Genomic DNA, 20,207 nt, shown 5'->3' on the forward strand with positions numbered 1-20,207 from the left:
AGAATGGCCTGTGAGCTGGCCCAGTGCAGAGGGCCAGGCAATGGCCGCCCCGTTTTCCTTCACTGCTGGAATGTCGCTGGGTGCTACTGCAAATCTCAAGTCCTGGTTAACAGGATGTGAAAGTGTTAGCCACTCAGTCGTGTCCAACTCTCTGCGACACCATGGACTACAGCCCTCCCAGGCTCCTCTGTCCATGGAGTTTCCCAGGCAAGAATACTGGAGTGGGCTGTCATGCCCTTCTTCAGGGGATCTTCCTGATCAGGGATGGAACCAGGGTCTCTAGTATTGCAGGAAGATTCTTTACTGTCTGAGCCACCAGGGAAGCCCTAACAGAAATGTACTGATTATATTATCTGTTTGTTAATATTAACCAAAATTAGCCCTGTAGAATGCTCAGAAAAAAACAGTATCTAAATGCTAATATGTGAGCACAGGGAAACTTCAAGTAAAATAGTGGAGCTGACTCTGTTCCTGTCTCTAGTATGTCACATTAACCATTGATCATTGTGGTTTTTTTTTTTTTCATTTTACCTTATAATAAAATTTAGCAAGATTGGCAAAAAAGATTTTAAATTATCAAAAGGATAATCTGAGATACAGTGAAACGTGCCCTAAGTGTAAGCTCTGTCTTCAGAGATTTGCTGGTGATGGTAGAACCTGTATAAACCTTATAAATAAATTATATGTGCATGTATATATAAATATATGCAACCCTTTACCAACAGGGCACATAATCAAAACATTTGAGGGGAAAAAACAAAACAGAAAAACAACACAAAATACCTGGGGGGATTCCCTGGCGGTTTAGTGGTTAGGACTCGGTGCAAAGGGCATGGGTTCAATCCCTGGTCAGGAAATTAAGATCTCGCAAGGTATGTGCCACACCCCCCCAAAATTTGGAAACCATGGGTCTACAGGATTCTGTGACATTTTCTAACCTAAATATCAGAGTCTGGAAAGAACCAGGAAGACCAGCCTGATCCAGGAGTACAGATGTTAAGAGAAGAGAAAAAACCAGAAAACAAAATAACTAAGTTTATTCATCCTCCTCCAGAGAATGTTTTCCCTGAAACAGTTTCTCTGACACCAGGCCCAGCTTCCATACCTGAGCTGTCAGGACCCTCCCTCCTTTTACTTCCCCAGGAAACCCAGACCTTTGGAAACAGATGCTTGAAACCAAACCAGAGTGAAACACAGTGGCAGGCCCTCCACAATCCCAGTCCTAGGACGTCCAAGCTGCCACAGAAGAGGCTGTTGGGAGCGGCCTCTTGTTCCAAGAGGAAGCCCCCACTGCTGCCGTCAGCGGGAGGTCACTAGTCCTTTTAGGAGGAAGGGCTTTGCTGCCTCCAGGATGTCCAGTTTAGGGTCCAGTGAGCGGCCAAGCCCCTCCAGCACCATGATGGCAAACACGATTGAAGCAAAGTTGCTCTCAAGCTTTACCTGAAACAGAGAAACAGGGGTTCTTTCCGAAGCCCACGGATAGACGGAGAGTATCCTGAGTTAACAGGTCAACATCCACTCCTGACAAAAAAAACAGATGATTTTTATCATCTATGTAATACTCTTACAGATAAAGGACAGATATAGTATGGACCTAACAGAAGCAGAAGATATTAAGAAGAAGTGGCAAAAATATACTTCATGACCCAGAAATGTATTTTTTCTAAGAATACACTGTATGACCCAGATCACCACAATGGTGTGATCACTCATCTAGAGCAGACATCCTGGAATGCGAAGTCAAGTGGACCTTAGGAAGCATCACTACGAACAAAACTAGTGGAGGTGATGGAATTCCAGTTGAGCTATTTCAAATCCTGAAAGATGATGCTGTGAAAGTGCTGCACTAAAACTCAGCAGTGGCCACAGGACTGGAAAAGGTCAGGTTTCATTTCATTCCCAAAGAAAGGTAATGCCAAAGAATGTTCCCACTACCACATAGTTGCACTCATCTCACATGCTAGCAAGGTCATGCTCAAAATTCTCCAAGCCTGGATTCAACAGTACGTGAACTGTGAACTTCCAGACGTTCCAGTTGGATTTAGAAAAGGCAGAGGAACCAGAGATCAAATTGCCAACATCCGCTGGATCATCAAAAAAGCAAGAGAGTTCCAAAAAAACATCTACTTCTGCTTTATTGACTACGCCAAAGTCTTTGACTGTGTGGATCACAACAAACTGGAAAATTCTTCAAGAGATGGAAATACCAGACCACCTGACCCACCTCCTGGGAAATCCGTATGCAGGTCAAGAAGCAACAGTTAGAACTGGACACAGAACAACAGACTGGTTCCAAATCGGGAAAGGAGTACATCAAGGCTAATTACCCTTGTGCACCCTGCTTAATTAGCTGGATGAAGCACAAGCTGGAATCAAGATTGCCAGGAGAAATATCAATAACCTCGGATACGCAGATGACACCAGCCTTATGGCAGAAAGTGAAGAACTAAAGAGCCTCTTGATGAAAGTGAAGGAGGAGAATGAAAAAGTTGGCTTAAAACTCAACATTTAGAAAACTAGGATCACGGCATCCAGTCCCATCACTCCATGGCAAATAGATGAGGAAACAATAGAAACAGTGAAAGACTTTATTTTTCTGGGCTCCAAAATCACTGCACATGGTGACTGCAGCCATGAAATTAAAAGACACTTGCTCCTTGGGAGAAAAGTTATGACCAACCTAGACAGCATATTAAAAAGCAGAGACATTACTTTGCCAACAAAAGTCTGTCTGGTCAAAGCTATGGTTTTTCCAGTAGTCATGTATGGATGTGAGAGTTGGACTATAAAGAAAGCTGAGCACCGAAGAACTGATGCTTTTGAACTATGGTGTTGGAGAAGATTCTTGAGAGTCCCTTGGACTGCAAGGAGATCCAACCAGTCCATCCTAAGGAAATCAGTCCTGAATAGTCATTACAAGGACTGATGCTGAAGCTGAAACTCCAATACTTTGGCCACCTGATGTGAAGAACTGACTTATTGGTAAAGACCCTGATGCTGGGAAAGATTAAAGGCAGGAGGAGAATGGGAGGACAGAGGATGAGATGGTTGGATGGTATCACCGACTCCATGGACATGAGTTTGAGTAAGCTCCAGGAGTTGGTGATGGACAGAGAAGCCTGGCGTGCTGCAGTCCATGGGGTAACAAAGAATCAGATATGACTGAGTGACTGAACTGAACTGAACATTCTTTTCCCTATCCAGTCATTTTCCCCACCATCCCATCTATTCACCCAACCCCCCACCCACTAGAAATAGTAAGAAAAAATCTGGGGGATGCAGTGTGTACAGCTCTTCTCTAAGGGAGGTGTGTGAGTATGTGAATGACTTAAAAAATACTAAAGTGAAAAGTTCACAGCCACACCAGAAACTGGGCTTCCCTGGTGGCTCAGCAGTAAAGAACCTGCCTGCCAGTACAGGAGACTTGGGTTTGATCCTTGGGTCAGGAAGATCCCCTGGAGAACAGAATGGCTACTACTCCAGTATTCTTGCCTAGAGAATTCCATGGACAGAGGAGCCTGGTGGGCTACAGGCTATGGGGTTGCAAAGAGTCAGACACAACTTACCGATTAAACAACAAACAACACCAGAAACTATAAATCTAAATATGGTCATTCTTTGAAATCCACAGTAGTCTTTTTGAGACCAAGCACACCTGGCTTTGATCAAATACAGCAGGGTTTCTTCCCCTTTGGAGCCAGGTTAACAGTAATAATAGTTTACATGGATTACCCAGTTAATCCTCAACTTCATTATGCCCGTTCAGTGGATAAGGAAGCTAAGGCTCAGGGTGGCTGAGTGATTTGCTCAAGTCCTCTGGGTGAAGAGGAGTCTGTTTGTTGTTAGTTTTAGTCACCAAGTCATGTTCGACTCTTTTGGGATCCCATGGCCTGTAGCCCGCCAGGCTCCTCTGTCCATGGGATTTCCCAGGCAAGAATACTGGAGGGGGTAGCCATTCCCTTCTCCAGGGGATCTTCCCAAACTAGGGATTAAACTTATGTCTCCTGCATTGACAAGAGAGTTCTTAACCACTGAGCCACCAGGGAAGCCCACATGAGGAGGAGTTGAGCCAGGATTTAAACCTAGAACAGGAATCTGCTTTCAGGTGGACAGAAGGTCAGGAAACGGAAGAATGACTCATGGGGAAATAACCTTTGATGAAAGTAAAGGGTCTTTTCTCAGTTAAGGCCCAGAAAGCTGTCTGAGGGGTCAGATGGGCAAATCAGAAGAAAGCAGCGTGCTACATATGCACACTCACGGTGGGAGTGTAAAATCGTGTAGACTTCTGTGGGCTGAAGCCTACCAGGCTCCTCCATCTATGGGATTCTCCAGGCAAGAATACTGGAATGGACTGACATTCCTTCTCCAGGGGATCTTTCCAACCCAAGGATGGAACCCAGGTCTCCCGCATTGCAGACAGACGCTTTACCCTCTGAGCCACCAGGGAAGCCCTGTATAAATCTATATTTTAGTTAAAAAAAAAACTATATCATCTAGCAATCCCAGTTCTGTGTAAATATCCAAAAGAATTTGAAACCAGGATCTTAAAGCAATATTTGCACCCTCGTGTTCACTGCAGCATTGTTCTTAGTAGCCAAGAGGTACAAGTGGCCCAAATGTCCATCAGAGGATGAACAAATAAAGAAAATATGGTTAAGTACATACAATGGAATATTATTTGGTCTTTAAAAAGGAAATCCTGTCATCTGCTGCAACATGCATGAACCTCAAGAACACTCCATTGAGTGAAATAAGCCAGTCACAGGACAAATACCATATGATCCTACTTATAGGAAAAATCAAGAGTCATCAAAACCATGGACCTTCTGCTTGCCAGGGGCTCAGGGAAGAGAGACACGGAGTTTTTGTTCAGTAGGAATAGGGGTTTTTTTAGAGATCTAGAGATCTGTTCCACAACTGTGTGGATGTGGTTGACACTGCTGTACGGTACACTTGGAGGTGGGTAGGGGTAAACTGTATATTAGTTTTTAACCATAATTTAAATTTTTAAAATTATTTTAAATTAAGCGCCTGGTGAAATATTTGAAGAGAATGGCTGTACTTGGCCCTCTCTCTGCTCTCCCATCCTGGGAATCACGATGACAACAGCAAACATCTAAAGCACTAGTAACCGTTGTGTCCCACACGGGTGTGAGGAAGGCTGTGTACCAATGGGGGCCCCAGGGCTAAAGAACAAAGTCACTGGAAGTGGGGCTCCCTGGTCAGGTGGCCTCAGGGGCCAGGGCGAGTTGCTTGGTGCCAGCCTCAAGGAATGTTGGGATTAAATCAGATACTAATAAATGTTATACAACTGAATTAGGTGGCTAAAGGGAGGTCAGAGCGCACTGATCACCGTGTCACGGCCTCATCTGGCCCTCCTGGCAGCCTCCAGGGACTTGGAGAGGCTGCCCAGGTCAGAGCTGGTGGGCACTGAGCTGGCTATGAGCCTCACCCTCCCCGTCCTAAGCAAATGAACTCCCAGGAGTGTGTTTTCATTTCCAGCTCTCTCCAAGCCAGCCCCCAGCAATGATGAAAGCTTTCCCTAATCCTAACATGAAATTTAATTCATTTTTAAAATAGAACTTGTCAAAGCTCTTAGAAAGCATAAAGTTTTTCCCCCCGAACCCCACCAATGATCAAAGGAAAACCTTGCTGGACATCAGGGAGTAGAAACAGCACTCTTAGCAGAGGGATCAGTGTGCAGAACGTTTCTAAAAGAGATCTTCCATAAGAGAAAAACCTGCCACAACCCTGAGGCCACTTGCCTTCCCCACAGACCTCCCTCCTGCCTGACCAGAGAGCGAGCTCCCCGCCCAGGCCTCACCTTGTGAGTCATCAGCAACTTAAAGACATTCGAGAGAAGGCTGGAAACTTGAAGCTGGAAAACAGAACAAAGAGCCTGAGAGCTACTGGGAGCCACTTCTCTCCCTTACCTGCCCCTCACCCACCCACACATCCACACCCACACCCACACACACCCCAGTGATCGGAAATGGACTGCCTGACAAATCCCCAAAAGGACTACATTCACACAAGCCCAACTTCCATCTCATGACTGAGTTCAAAGACCACCGCCCCCCCAGGAGAACTAGCCTAGAGGCCTCTTCCCCAGCACGCCCAGCACATACAGAAATCACATGGGAATAAATAAGACAGGCAGTGCCAAGGGCCAGCTGTCACTCCTCACTGCCCGGGGGCCACCTCTTGTTCTGACTCGATCTGGCTCGAGTGGACTTGGGAATGAACTTGGGAAGAAAAGTCAGCTTTGTTAGAACTGTGTGCAGAATTCAAAATGGGCTCCACTTCAAGTAAGGGCTTCCCTGGTGGCTCAGATGGTAAAGAATTCGCCTGCAATGCGGGAGACCCGAGTCCAATCCCTGGGTCCGGGAAGATCCCCCAGAGAAGGGAATGGCAACCCACTCCACTATTCTTGCCTGGAGAATCCGCTAGACAGTGGAGCCTGGAGGGCTATAGTCCGTGGGGGTTGCAAAAAGTCAGACACGGGTGAGCAACTAACACTTTCACTTTTCTGCTTCAGGTCTAAATAAAGGTTGTGAACACTAGGTGAGTTCTTTGTCTACTCAGGGGCCTCAGTGCTCTCTCCCCCACCCCATGCTCAGCTGAGCTCCATGTAGATGAAGCTGCAGAACAGCACCCGGGTCTGGACAGGTGTGCAGTATCACATGTATCACCCCCTCCCCCGGCAACCACCCAGGAGAGCCCAGTCAAGGAGCCACTCTTGAGAGCTGGAGATTTTAGTGGGCCTCCTTACCCCTGGAGGATGTGGGCAGAGGAAAAGGTTTGTTCTTTATCTGCCTTAAAACTCAAGCCATGGGGTAGGAGGTGGGAGCGAGGTTCAAGACGGAGGGGACATATGTATACCTATGGCCAATTCATGTTATGCATGGCAAAAATCAACACAATATTGGATAAGCAATTATCCTTCAATTAAAAATAAATAAAAAAAGAAAAACTCAAGTCCCCTCAAGACCTCTCCCTTAGACCTGCAGTTTGCGCTGTCCAAGGGCAAGGTCAGTAAACACCCCAGGAACCCCAGCCCTCCAGTGGCCTGCTCACCTTTTCCAGGGTGATGGTGTTCTTCCTGGCCTGGGTCACCAGCCGGGCCATCTCAGCCTTAAATCCCTCCACGTCCTCGCACTCGCTGGCCCGGGCATGGTGCAGGATGAGCTCAGCCACCCTTTGGCCCTGGAAGATGGAAAAAACATGCTAGAATCAAGAGGGCCTAACCCTGGATTCTCTGCCCAAACGCCTTCAGATCCTAGTTCTTTCCACCCCAGTTTCTCTACCCTCCTGCTTTTGCGCCCCACCCTCATCCATTTTTAACTTTACCTCACTGCCTTCCAATAATACCTGGTTGTCAATCAAAGCCTTTTGATCCTTTTGAGGCGAGGCCCCACCTGTGCTCAGCACAATCAAAGGCCAGAGCTGTGTGGTCTCCTTTGTCTCTGAGGCCACACAGGCCCAGTGGCTGAGTCTGGGCCCTGTTGCTCACACTCCTCACGGCACTGCTTGCCAACCAACCGGCCTGGCCCAGAGGCCTGGCTCCGGGGCGGACTAGCCATACTCTCCTCGAGGGCAGTCTTCCTGCCTGAGCAGAATTCCCCACTCACAGCCTGCTGGCTCCTCCTCCACCCAGGATGCTCCAAGGTCTTCCTAACACCCACCTGGCCCCCTTGGTCATGGCCAGGGAGCCAAGCTCTTCCTCCTTGACTATGACCTTCTTCCTTTGCCCAAACCTGTGCAGAGGAGAACCTCCCAGCCCCCACCTACCACTGCACCTCGGTCTTTAACCTTGGCCCGGGGACACTTTCAAACTGGCTCAGACTCAAGCCTCTGGTCTACCCACCTCCACCCCTCCTCCACCCCAGAAGCCTCCTAAGCAGGGGCTTCTCTCAATTTTGCCCTTTTTTCCCAGGTTTGTTTTTCTTTTTTTCCCCAAAAAATTTATTTAGCTGCATCGGGTCTTAGGTGCGGCATGTGGGACCTTTAGTTACGGTATGCTGACTCTTAGTCCTGGCATGTGGGATCTATTTCCCTGACCAGGGATTGAAGCCAGGCCCCCTGCACTGGGAGTGCGAACCACCAGGGAAGTCTGTCCAGCTCCGTCTTTCCCTGGGTCTTTCCTGCTGGAGAATTCACTGTCACCCTTGATGTGGCACTTTAGGTTGACTCTCATAAAGGTTTCGCTGAGTCCCTTTTCCTAAATAAGAATCCTCAACCACTCGCCCCTCAGAGGCGTGGGATGAGAAGTGAAAACCAGTCATCTCCTCCTGCCCCAGGTGTCTTCCCACACCTGGAGAGTAAGTTCCCTGAGCCGCTGCTTCTTTCCAGCCCCACCTTCTCAAAGCAGATAGCACACATTTGGGGCCGCTATTAGTCAAGAAGCTAGCATTTCCAAAGCCCAACTCTATAGTGACTGAGGAAAGAAGAGAAACCACCAGAACACCACTTGAGAAGGAGGCATTTCTTCCCGTCATCCTAAATCATCTGCTGCCGGGAACAAGCCTGTTCTATGGACCCTCGATGGCTTCATCTCCTGGGCTCCTCTTCCTCCTCCCTCCTTCATCTCTCTGAAGCACCCTTGGCAAATGCCAGCATTAACAAGAATGACAAACCCTGAGGAGCCCGGTGGTTTAAAAAAAACTCAGCTCCAACCACCTCTCCCTCCACCTCCCCTCCAGGGCCCGGCGGACCTCACCTGGCCCATGGCCACGGCCATGAAGACAGCCCGGAAGTTCCTCAGGTCTGCGGCCTGCAGCTCGGCCACGATGCCGGCGTCCAGCAGCACCAGGCGCAGCGGGCAGCGCGCCGGCGACACAGCCACCACCAGCGCCTCGCAGACGTCCACCGGCTGCAGCCGCGCCTCTGGGCCCTGGGCAAGACCGTCGGCGCCCTGGACGAGGATGTTCCCGGGGTGAAGGTCCGCGTGGACGAAGTTGTCCACAAATATCTGCAGAGAGACCAGAGCTACTCCAGGCTGAGTCAGCCTCACCATCCCACCTCCACCAGGCCACTCACGGAAAAGCTTCCAGGGTGACGGCGAGTTCCCGGAGATCTAGGACAAGGCGGAGAGGCGGCACGCTCCCCGCCGTGAGCTCACCATCTTCAGGAGCATGTTGATCCCCAGCCGCGCAATCTTCCTCTTCACGTCCAGGGGAATCCCTGCGTGCTGGTAGCTGGACACGGGCACACTCTCCTGTGAGGAAGTCGGGGTGAGAACCGCTTCAGTCGCACAGCCCGCGACTGCGCAGCTCCTCATCCTCCCGGGGACACACAGCTGCTGCCTTCCCTCTGACTGGGGAGTGACCCGAAGCGTTTTTCCTTTCCTATAATGCCTGTGAATCCGTCACCCACAAATGAGTTGTAACCGACGTTTATGCTTCCCTTCTGTAATACGTCTCAAAAAGTCCCATAGGTTCCCCAGGGAGGAAACCCACTGACTGCCGCCCACAGGTGAGAGAGGCTGTGAGGTCAGGGTGAGCTTGTTTCTAGTCAAGAATCAGCCAACAGGGACACGAAGGAGCTCTGTGACCTCACTGGAGGAGAAAGAAAAGGAAGAGAGAAGAAAGGGGACCTGCTCCATAGGCACCTGATGCAGGTCGGTTATTTAATTGTCAAAGCAGCCTATTGAGATAGATCTTGGAATCCTTAATTAACAAATTAAAGAACTAAAGCCCAGAGAGTTTAAGTAACTTGCTCAAAGTCACACAGCTAGCAACAGTGGGTCATTCAGGCCACTCCTCTGGGTCTCATTACCATCTTTACAAAGGAAGCTGGACCAGAAGACAGCTAAGCCCATAAGGCCCTTCTCTGTGTGGAGGGCGTTTTGCATTCAGTGTGTCATTGACTCCTAAGACAGGAAGGGTATCCTGCTGTTCTACAGGAAGTAACTGAAGCCACCCAGCAAATATTGGGTTGGCCAAAAAAGTCATTCGGGTTTTTTGTAAAAGTGTACGGAAAAACCAGAATCAGATACAATTGGCAGAGCAGACTTCCAGCAAGTCTGAGGGCAGGGCCAGGCTCTTCCCGCCTTGCTACCCTACCTCCCACCGTCAGGCGGCTCCAAACCCCTCTTAGACTCAAGCCTTCCTGTGCAGCAGAGACAACCTGGCTGTGAGTAAAGGGCAACCGGCTAGGGGAAGCTCTCACTCTTACTTCATATGTCTCCACCAGGACATCCTTGGTGACGAAGGGACGCAGAGGCGTGGGGAATTTGACAGAGTTCACATTCAGGAAGTTGCACTGGAAGAGTTCAAGATTCCGAGCCTCGTACCGCAGGTCGATCTACAGACAAGTGGAGAGAAGAGGTGAGGGAGGGGGTAGTCTGGGCCAGGGACAGCAACGCTGAACCCCCCAAGAGCTGGCAGAGCCTGAGACTCACCTGCCTGCCCCAGCTAACCTCCTGCAGAACTCCCAGGACACTTGAGGGTGAGGGCTGCCCCGGAAGTCCCAACCCCCCATCCCTCCCCACCACATGACTCCAAGCTGCAGACAGCAGAGACACTGGAGAACTTATCAGAGTTCATATTCACCCCGCCCCCAGGAGTCCCTGCAGAGGATTCCTTCTCTCTCACCCTTCACACCCATGGGAGACTCGCTGCCATCAGCTCTGCAGCCCTCACCACGCTCAGAGCTGTTCTTTTCTATCCCACTGTTCCTCCCAAGGTGACTTGAAACCAGTCACCTGAACCCTAACAAAGGTGTCTTAGTTGGGCTCCCTGTCCCCCACCTCCCCTCTCTACAATCCATCTGCTAGTGCCCCCCACCACCTGCAGGATGGAGTCTGCATTGGTTAGGATGACGTCCGAGGTGGTCATGGTCTGGGCCCTGCTTCTCCCTCCAGGTACATCTCTTGTGATATGGCCTCCTTCTTTTACAGCCCCAAACTCCGGCTGCACCCAATCTGTAGACCGGGAATGTCCCAGCCTGCCTAACACTTCCCCTCTGACTGCCTTCTGTACTCCACCTGACTGGAATGTTCTTCCCCCATTGGGTCTAACTGCGGACACTCTCCTTTCAAGACTCTGCTCAAGTCTGGGGAGCCTGGACCCACAGGGTGGAATAACCACTTCCTCTGTTGGGCCTCGGCTAAGCCCAGCTGAACCCGTAAGAACTCCTATTGTAACTAGCACTTGTGCTACAAATATTTCACATCAGCCCTCCTCCTCCTAGTATATACTTCTTGGGACCAATCAGGAGGGCACATTTGCCCAGCCAGGACTGGGTCCCACCATCACAGGAGATTCAGGGAACCCCACTTGTTTTCTTAGTTCACCAGATCCTAACAGTTTTTAATACTTGTTGTATGAATTTATAAATGAACATCCATCCCCCTACATACACCCAGACTCTAAGCTTTCAAGCCAGGCAGCATTATGAGACCACCGAGAGCTACAGCTGGTAGGAAGAGTTGATTTTTAAGGCAAAATGGGGTGAGTTGTAGAGCTGTAGAGGTCTGAACTTGAAGTGATGGGATCTCACAATGTGTATCAGACTTCTTGAAGCAGAACTGAAGCTCAAGCGGGTGGTGGAACTGAGAGTATAAACACCAAGATGGGTGTTGGAACAGCAGCTATTTTTCTGTTTTAATTTTATTATCAAAAGTAGACACCTCCATATCATAAAGCCAAGCTTTCTAAACATGAAAATGCATCACTGGGGCTTAAAACCCTAAGTCAGACAATATAAATGAAGATTGGGCACACGGCCTCTGAAAGCCTGTCAATTTCTGTGCCAACTGCCAGGAAGCCAGCACAGATGGCTCCTTGGAGCCCTGAGTGACTCCACTGTGTCTACTGAGTCTGGCTCCTTAAACAGGTGTCCCAAAGGCCCTGCACAGGGCCCTTGTCTACTCATTAAACCCCAGAAACAAAGGAAAACCAAGGCACAGTATGTGACTTCGCCGATTCTTCTCCTGGAATGTGGCCATTGATTGCAGCACAGATAATGCTATCTGTTCCACCAGACTCATTTCGTTTGCAGCCCACGCTCTATGCAAGACCGCCTTCCCCAAATTCCCTCGTAGTTACACTGGGCCTGACATGTAGCCTTGGAAGAAGTGAAGTTCATCATTTCCAGGCCTGGCCACAGAATCCTTTATGTGACGCTTCATGGTCTCTCTCCCCATTCCACACTAAGCCCAGATGACTAATTTTGGAGGAAACTGGGTCCCTGAATAACAATGGAGTGGAACTCCCACCTGCTCCCTCAGTTTACCTGCATGGAACTTCCACAGAATAGCAAGAAATAACCTTGCTGCCTTAACTCAATGAGGTTTGGATATTCTTTGTTATATCAGCTATCCTGACTAATATTCTACATTAGCCATAGTGCCCTGGGAAAATGCTCATCCATTCAGCATTTACTAAGCAGCTGCTAACAGCAAAAACTGTCGTGTGCTATTTACGATTGAGAGAAGGCGAATTCACCTGCTGCACCATAAGCTTCTCAAATTCCTCCACGATCTCAGGCAAGCTGAGCCACTTGATTCCTGGCAAAACTGTGAGGACCCGGCTGCCCATCTTCATCAGCAGCAGGTCCATCTGCACCTGAGCGAGCAGGCCAGGGTGCAACACCTGCCAAAAGAGGAACAGTGAGACAGAGGAGGGATCAATCAGGAGGGCACATTTGCCTAGCCAGAGCTGGGTCCCACCATCAAAAGAGATCTAGGGGACTTCCCTGGCAATTCAGCAGTTAAGACTTCATGCTTCCAATGCAGGGGGTGCAGGTTCGATCCCTGGTTGAGAAACAAACGTCACATGTGCCTTGTGGTGCAGCCAACATCCCCCCACAACCCCCTGAAAAAAAAGGACAATCAGCTGGCCGAGGGGAAGCAGGTCCAACACCCATTCCTTTGTGCCTTCCTGAGGGGCAGGAGGGCAGCTCCCCTGAGCGGCACTCAGCTTTGCTGGGAAGAACAGGTTGGCCTCCCTTCCAGATACACTGAGCTTAGATCAGCGGCTCCCAAACATCAGCGAGCATAAAAGCCAACATGGGCTGCTTAGTAAAAGTGTGGACCCCGAGCCTCCTCCAGGACCTACTGAATCAGACTGGCTGGGAGGCCAGGTGGAAATCTGCATTTTACTGAGTGTCCAGGTAACTGAGTCAGGTAGTCCCAAGCCTGCAAAATACTGCTCTAGAGTTACAGGACTCCAGAGGTGAGATGGAAAGAGCTCTGGGTTTCAAAAACTCCAGTTCTGCAACTCATCTCCTGGATGAAACTGGACCGGCCACTCAACCTCTTCTCAGCCTCCTGTTCCATCATTTAAAACACGCAGATAACAGCCTCTACCTCCACCACAAATCCTTTTCAGAATAAAGTGGAATATAAATAAACATGTAAGAAAAACTAGTACAGGGACTCCCTTGGTGGTCCAGTGGCTAAGACTCTGGGCTCCCAATGCAGGGGGCCCAGGTTCAACCCTTGGTGGGAGAAGGAGAATCCCGCATGCCACAGCTAAGAACCAGCACAGCCAAATAAATAAATAAGCAATTTTTTTTTGAACCTGTTTAAAAAAAGAATGCCCATCTCAGGTACCTCATACATATGAAATAAAGCATCTGACTTGATGGGCACATATACTCCTTTAGTCTCCCACAGAGCACAGGGAAACTTCAAGATACTTTGGACAAGTGTTTCCTAAACATGCCTGATGTTGCAACTCATTTGCAGCAATTATAAAAGGCCAGGTCAGGCTCTCCCCTTAGAAATTATGATTCAGCCTGTCTCAGTAGGCCCCCGTGGGAGGGATTTTTCTGTGAGGGTGAGAACACCAGGGTATTGGCTACTAGGATCCGCTAGTTCTCCTGGGGGTGTTCGGATCAGGGATGGAAAGGTGTGGAGAGGAGAGATGAGGGAGCCGGGCAGGGGTGACTGGAAATGAACAGAGAAGGAAGCTGATGTTGTAAAAATGAACGCTGCCCTCTTGGACTCGCCACAGTAACACCTAACCTAGTCTCTCCCATTTATCCTGACCCCAGAGCCAAGAGGTCAGCTGGATGGATGATAGGTCCTCCCCCCGCAGAGAGAGCCAACACCAGAGCCTCTTCATCTTCCTTTTTCAGGCCATTCGCATCACTCTCCTTCAAGCCAAGAAATCAAACAGCTTGTGTGTCACAGGTACTCAGATAATGGTCAAGCTGAAAGAAATCAACGGAAGGCAACGTGGGGTAATTTGCAAAGGGTTGTATCCTGACCTGGGTAGCTCGGTGGAGTTGGTGAGGTTTTAGAGATGGGAGGGCCTGGCTGCAAACATTAGAACACTTACTTTCACAGCCACCGGGACAAGGTGATCTGGCTCCTGTTCATGGGCGGTCCCTGAAGCGTGAGACAAGGATGCATTGGATCCAACCAGGTCCGGTTTAGGGAAGAGCAGCCTTTCTACAAATGACTGGTCGGCAAGACTCTCTTGAGGCCTCCCGGCCTTCTCCAGGCGTCCAGAGAGCTCGCCCAGCCCCCCAGCTGCCCCAGTTTCAGAGAACTGCAGTATGGAGGCCGTGGCCAGTCTCTGGATGCTGTCGTTCTCCAGGAAGGCAGGATTGGCACGCGCTTTGTACACTTGGGCCACGCAGCCGGAACCCACTGGCTCTTGCTTCTCAAAGCAGAGGACCCTCCCCCAGTCCTCCCCAAAGGCCTGGCGCAGGATGTGTTCGGTGTGAGTCCAAGGATGGGGCGACACCTGGACGTGCAGCCTGGAGAACTGGGCGCAGAACGCCTCTGAGAAGAGATCCCGCCGGGTGCTGGCCCACTGGCCCAGTTTGATGTAGGTGGGGCCCGAAGTCTCGGTGGCTTTCAGAAGCAGGTGGAGCCACAGACTGGAGACACTGGGAGCCAGGTAGGTGAGGGGATAGAGTAGGAGGAGAGGGAAGAATTTTACCAAGAGAGCCCCTGCTCTGAGCCAGATGCGCACGTGCAGGAGGAGCCAGCCCAGCCGCCCCTCCGGAGGGACTCTTTCCAGCGGCCCATTTTTAGCCAGGTCACTCCAACTGGTGGTCTGCCGACGTACGCTCTCCGGAGCCCCCTCGCCAATGTCCTCACAGGTGGAGACGAGTTTGGGCAAAGTGCCAAGCAGAAGCCAACAGAGTCTAGCCTTGCGACAGCCCCCAGAGTGTCTCAGAAGGCCGACTTCCTTTCTGAGCGCAAAACCTCTCAGGTGCGCCAAGCAGACCCTGAGAGAGAAGCGCCAGGGGGTCACCATCCTCTCCCAGAGGTCACGGCCTCCGTTGCCTGCCTCCACTTAAGGAGGGCCCATCTATGTTCCTTCTTTCCGCAAGGAGGACATGAGTCCGGGCCTCCGCTGAGTATTCCGTTTAAGAGCGGGGCGGCAGCGAGATGAAGGGGGCGCGCAGACCTGGCCGCCCGTGTGCAGTCCCCAGGACAGGGACGTGACCTGCGCGAGGTGGCCGCGCGGGCGGAGACGGAGCCGGGCGACCGCAGGGTCACCGCGCACGCCCGCCGGCGCCAGAGTGCACCCGCCGAGGGCCAGGACGCAGCAGGTCTGCGCGGAGAGGGGCTCGAGGGGGACAGATCGGAGGGCCGCGGTGCGGGGAGCCTGGTGGGGGTGAGGAAGAACCAGATAAGGCGAGGGGTGGAGAGCTGGGGCCGGGGGCGGGGGCAGCGCTAACGGCGGAGGACCAGGGCAGCGAGCGCGCGGTGGGGAGGAGTCGGGTGGGGGCTCCAGAGAGCCGAGGTCCCAAGGGCACTGGAGGTCTGGGCGCCAGGGGCGCGGAAGGGGAGCGGAGGGTCGCGGAGCGGAGTACCGGAGATCGGGACCCGGGTGGGCCGGGGGTCCGAAGACCCGGGATCTGGACCCGGGGGGCCGGGGAGCAGGGATCCAGACGCCCAGGCCGCGCAACGCGCGTCTTCCGGGACCGCCCGCCTGCCCGCCGGCTCGGGAACCGCCCCTTTAAAGCGAACGCGACCCAGACTCCGGCGGAGATTTACCCGGCTCACGGGTCCTGCTGCTGCTGCTGCTGCTGCTAAGTCGCTTCAGTCGTGTCCGACTCTGTGCGACCCCATAGACGGCAGCCCAGTAGGCTCCTCTGTCCCTGGGATTCTCCAGGCAAGAATACTGGAGTGGGTTGCCATTTCCCTCTCCAGTGCATGAAAGTGAAAAGTGAAAGTGAAGTCGCTCAGTCGTGCCCGACTCTTAGCGACCCCATGGACTGCAGCCTACCAGGCTCCTCCGTCCATGGGACTTTCCAGGCAAGAGTACTGGAGTGGGTTGCCATTGCCTTCTCCGCCTCGGGTCCTGGGGTCCCACAAATAGAATTAACGCCACACACGCCCTCCACACCTGGTCTCTCCACTGTGTGTCTGTCTCTCCAATGACATTGTAGCTTTCCTTACAAAGAGCGTGGAAACGCGGAACGCCGGGTAAATTGACAGCCGGTTCCTGAACACAGGTCTGGTTTTCAATAGAGCGGGACCGGGAGGGTGGTGGGAGGAGCGGGGTGGGGGGTGTTGTCCTTGGACGGCGGGATTCCCAGGCTGCCCTGATTTGAGGAACGTATTTGGACCCGGGGCTGTGGCTCCGTAAAGAGTGATCATTCATTCAGCCAAGTCTATATTTCTTAAACTCAATCTAATATTTATCGAAGCTCAATAATATCTACCGTGCGAGGTCCTGGGAACATCTAAACACACATCCTGACCTGGCAGGCTTATCACTTTTGAGGAAGATCCCACCGTGAAAGAAGGGAACAATGGGGACGTGGCCGAGCTGGGCCCTGCGGGGCTCCTGGACACGAAGGTCTCTTTGTCCCTCATTTCTTGTAGGCAAGACTCCAGCCTCCACGACCTTCTTTTAGTCCCAAAGGTCAGAACAGTTGCTAATCAAGGGAGGAGCAGCCAGGAAACCACCTGAGGCAAGATCAAAGGGTCATCAAGAATTAGGAGACCTAACCATCCAAGCCCCTGCACACCCTAACCTTGTCAGCAACCTCACCTTTTTGAAACTTTGCAGAAGAAGAATGCAAGACTGTTAGCATCTTGATCCTTCTCAGGTAGGCTTGCTGGACTGTAAACCCCTCCCTCTTTACCAGCGAGGGGGGCACAGTTCTTGAGGCGCTAGCCTACTGTGTCCCCCCTTTGTCTGGCAAACTAATAAAACCGCTCTTTCCTTCTCCTCCATAACTCTGTCTCCATATTTCTGTTTGGCACTGGTGCACAGAGCCAAGATTTGGGCAACGAGGAGAATCCCCCAGGATGGCAGCTACTTGGGAGAAGACGGGAGGGTGATACGAGTGGGAGGGTGTTCAGCCGCAGAAAGAATTAAGCCCCCAAATAGGAAGGTGTTTGGTGTGAGGTTCTGGGGGAGTTTGTTTAACTATGAAGAACCAGAGAAGGCCAGATAGCTCTAGAAAGCAAAGAGGAGCAGAGCAGAGCTTGGAAATCAGCCAGGACAGGAGGGAAAAGCCAGTGGGCTTCTACTCTGCTGTTTGGGACTTGGAGGCTGACTGCGCTGGGGTACCACAGTCACCTCTACATTCACGACCCTTTATCTCCACGTGGGTGACAGCCTTCCAGAGAAGTCTGCCAGGGACTCACAAGTGGAATGACTGTGGAGACATGGCCCATGCCTGCTGCTGGAAGTGTGCCTGCCACTCACAGCCTAAGGATTGCGGGAAAACTTGGGGACTCCTGCACTGCCAGCTAACAATCCAACTCCCACTTCCCAAGATGTGCAGACCCTTTTGAAGTTCCCAAGACAGAAGTCATCCTTAACTCCGCTGGTTTTAAGTACGGCCAGCCATTAACTATACTCTCCATTTTGTACCCTCAGAGTACAAAATGAAACAGGGAAAAGGCTAACAAGAGTTTTGCCAAGAGAATCCACTGGTCATAGCAAACACCTTCCAACAACACGAGAGACGACACTACACGTGGACATCGCCAGATGGTCAATGCCGAAATCAGATTGATTATATTCTTTGCAGCTGAAGATGGAGAAGCTCTATACAGTTAGCAGAAACAAGACTGGGAGTTGACTGTGGCTCAGATCATGAACTCCTTATTGCAAAATTCAGACTTAAATTGAAGAAAGTAGGGGAAATCACTAGACCATTCAGGTATAACCTAAATCAAATCCCTTAGGATTGATTATACACTGGAAGTGACAAATAGATTCAAGGGATTAGATCTGATAGACAGTGCCTGAAAGAAACTATGGATGGAGGTTCATAACATTGTACAGGAGGTGGTGATAAAAACCATCCCCAAGAAAAAGAAATACAGAAAGGCAAAATGATTATCTGAGAATGTTGGGTGCCGGCGTGAGGCACTCTGCCCATGGCAAAGGTCATGAGGAAGGAGGCTCGACATACGCAAAGGCGGGATGGAGCCTCAGGAGTCCCCCTGGAAATCCTCGAACATCTACCCCCATAACCAGAGCCTGCCTACTTTACTACTTTGTGCTCTCACCTATACCTCTGACTTTATGGGGGGCTGTCCCCCACCACCTCTTTCGGAGAAGGAGTTAACTTAGAGCTCCAGTTAATAATAATTCCTGGGCGTGATAGGAGTGTTTCAACCTACAAACTCCTCTGAAGGTTCTCTAGCCTGCCTGACACGCTTGTCCGGCCACATGTGATTGCTCACAGCCTCCCAACCGTGAGAGGCACGAGATGCTTTAAACCTTCTAAAAACAGGTTCCTTAGACAAGTTAGAAAACCATTAGTATAAGTATAGTGGGCTGATTAGAAATTGTATTGGTGAAGGGTTTTTCATTTGTTGAGCCAATGTTTGTTGCTAAGACTCCACATCCCCTGCCCTTACACACATTAATGAATATGTAGAAGAAATAAGTATTAACCTTTGATATAAATCACATTATACCTTAGGCTAAGTAAATTCTTTCTTTAACTAAAACCCACTACACCCTCACCCTATAAGAACGTAACTTTATTTGGGTGGCGTCTGTTTTAAGAATAATCACCCTTGGAGAAAAAAGTGTTCTGGTTGACTGACCACTGTCACAAGGAGAGGGTCATAAATTGTCAGCAGGCCCCCCTGGCCAGAAGATGACGTAACACCCCTAAGACCTCTGTATACATTTGTATGAAGCACCTGACTTTAATAAAAGTCAGGACTGCTGTCCCCACATGACTTTTGTATAACATCTCAGTGTATAAAAACAGACTCTGGAAAATAAAGAATTGGGATCAGTTCCTCGAAATACTGGTCTCCCCATGTCTCTCTCTCAAATTCTGGCTGAGTCTCCATCTGGAGCGCGGAACCCACCAAGCTTACTAATTTTGCCTGGACTTCTAAGATCCAACCGGGGAGGCCTCAGTGTCTCCTCTCCTTCGGGAGAACGGAAGGATGCCTGCGGCCTACGTAAGTGGTGCAAGCTTCTTGTCTTGAAGTTTTATTGGTTTCCCACGTAAACCAAGCTACTCAGCCTCTTTTCTCCACTGAATTTTCCTGCTGAGCTATCCTCATTCTATTAGTCTTTATATCTTTGATGAATATTTAAATAGTCACCAACACTGTCTCCCCTTCGAATACCCTGGATCATCCGGGGCTGGACCCCGGCATGAAAAGGTCTTACAAATAGGTGAGAAAAGAAGAGAAGCAAAAGGCAAAGGGGAAAAGGAAAGATATATCCATCTGAATGCAGAGTTCCAAAGAATAGTAAGGAGAGGTAAGAAAGCCTTCCTCAGAGATCAAGGCAAAGAAATAGAGGAAAACAATAGAATGGGAAAGACTAGAGATCTCTTCAAGAAAATTAGAGGTACCAAAGGAACATTTCATGCAAAGATGGGCACAATAAAGGACAGAAAAAGTATGGACCTAACAGAAGCAGAAGATATTAAAAAGAGGTGGCAAAAATACACAGAAGAACTATACAAAAGATTTTAATGACCCAGATAACCACGATGGTGTGATCACTCACCTAGAGCCAAATATCCTGGAGTGTGAAGTCCAATGGGCCTTAGGCAGCATCACTACAAATAAAGTTAATGGAGGTGATGGAATCCTAGCTGAACTATTGCAAATCCTAAAAGATGATGCTGTTAAAGTGCTGGATTCAATATGCCAGCAAATTTGGAAAACTCAGCAGTGGCCACAGGACTGGAAAAGGTCAGGTTTCATTCCAATCCCAAAGAAAGGCAATGCCAAAGAATGTTCAAAGCACCCCACAATTACACTCATTTCACATGCTAGCAAGGTCATGCTCAAAATC

The 20,207-nt window shown here is 50.2% G+C and overlaps 1 protein-coding gene and 1 long non-coding RNA gene across 3 annotated transcripts; one reads left to right on the forward strand and one right to left on the reverse strand.

Annotated features, from left to right (window-relative positions):
• Nucleotides 1–1,017: 1,017 nt before the first annotated feature.
• On the reverse strand, nt 1,018–15,905 carry ADCK2 (aarF domain containing kinase 2). Of its 2 annotated transcripts, none has more exons than XM_027538832.1 (8): nt 14,289–15,903; nt 12,450–12,596; nt 10,177–10,305; nt 9,122–9,217; nt 8,720–8,971; nt 7,078–7,206; nt 5,825–5,878; nt 1,018–1,440 (listed from the first exon to the last, which is right to left on the reverse strand). In XM_027538832.1, exons 1-8 carry the CDS (start codon nt 15,216–15,218, stop codon nt 1,300–1,302), a joined length of 1,878 nt encoding a protein of 625 aa, XP_027394633.1. In that variant the 5' UTR covers nt 15,219–15,903; the 3' UTR covers nt 1,018–1,299. The 2 variants fall into 2 exon arrangements, with proteins under 2 accessions (XP_027394633.1, XP_027394634.1); XM_027538833.1 differs by having other exon boundaries at nt 1,434–1,521; nt 14,289–15,905.
• A 288-nt stretch (nt 15,906–16,193) lies between these two features.
• On the forward strand, nt 16,194–17,876 carry LOC113891851. Its single transcript, XR_003510888.1, has 3 exons — nt 16,194–16,425; nt 16,799–17,025; nt 17,541–17,876. It is a non-coding gene; the product is annotated as an uncharacterized LOC113891851 (long non-coding RNA).
• Nucleotides 17,877–20,207: the final 2,331 nt, after the last annotated feature.

This window comes from Bos indicus x Bos taurus, chromosome 4 (assembly GCF_003369695.1).
Source record: "Bos indicus x Bos taurus breed Angus x Brahman F1 hybrid chromosome 4, Bos_hybrid_MaternalHap_v2.0, whole genome shotgun sequence".
Lineage (NCBI taxonomy): Eukaryota > Metazoa > Chordata > Mammalia > Artiodactyla > Bovidae > Bos > Bos indicus x Bos taurus.

What these genes read in the sequence shown, in the direction of transcription:
- ADCK2 (XM_027538832.1), bottom strand. Translation starts at nt 15,218, where the DNA reads ATGGTGACCCCCTGGCGCTTCTCTCTCAGGGTCTGCTTGGCGCACCTG. An exon ending in AGAAGCTTATGGTGCAGCAG is followed by an intron (nt 10,306 to 12,449) that starts GTGAATTCGCCT and finishes ACTTGTCTGTAG; the next exon opens with ATCGACCTGCGGTACGAGGC. An exon ending in TCAACATGCTCCTGAAGATG is followed by an intron (nt 8,972 to 9,121) that starts GTGAGCTCACGG and finishes GTCTCTCTGCAG; the next exon opens with ATATTTGTGGACAACTTCGT.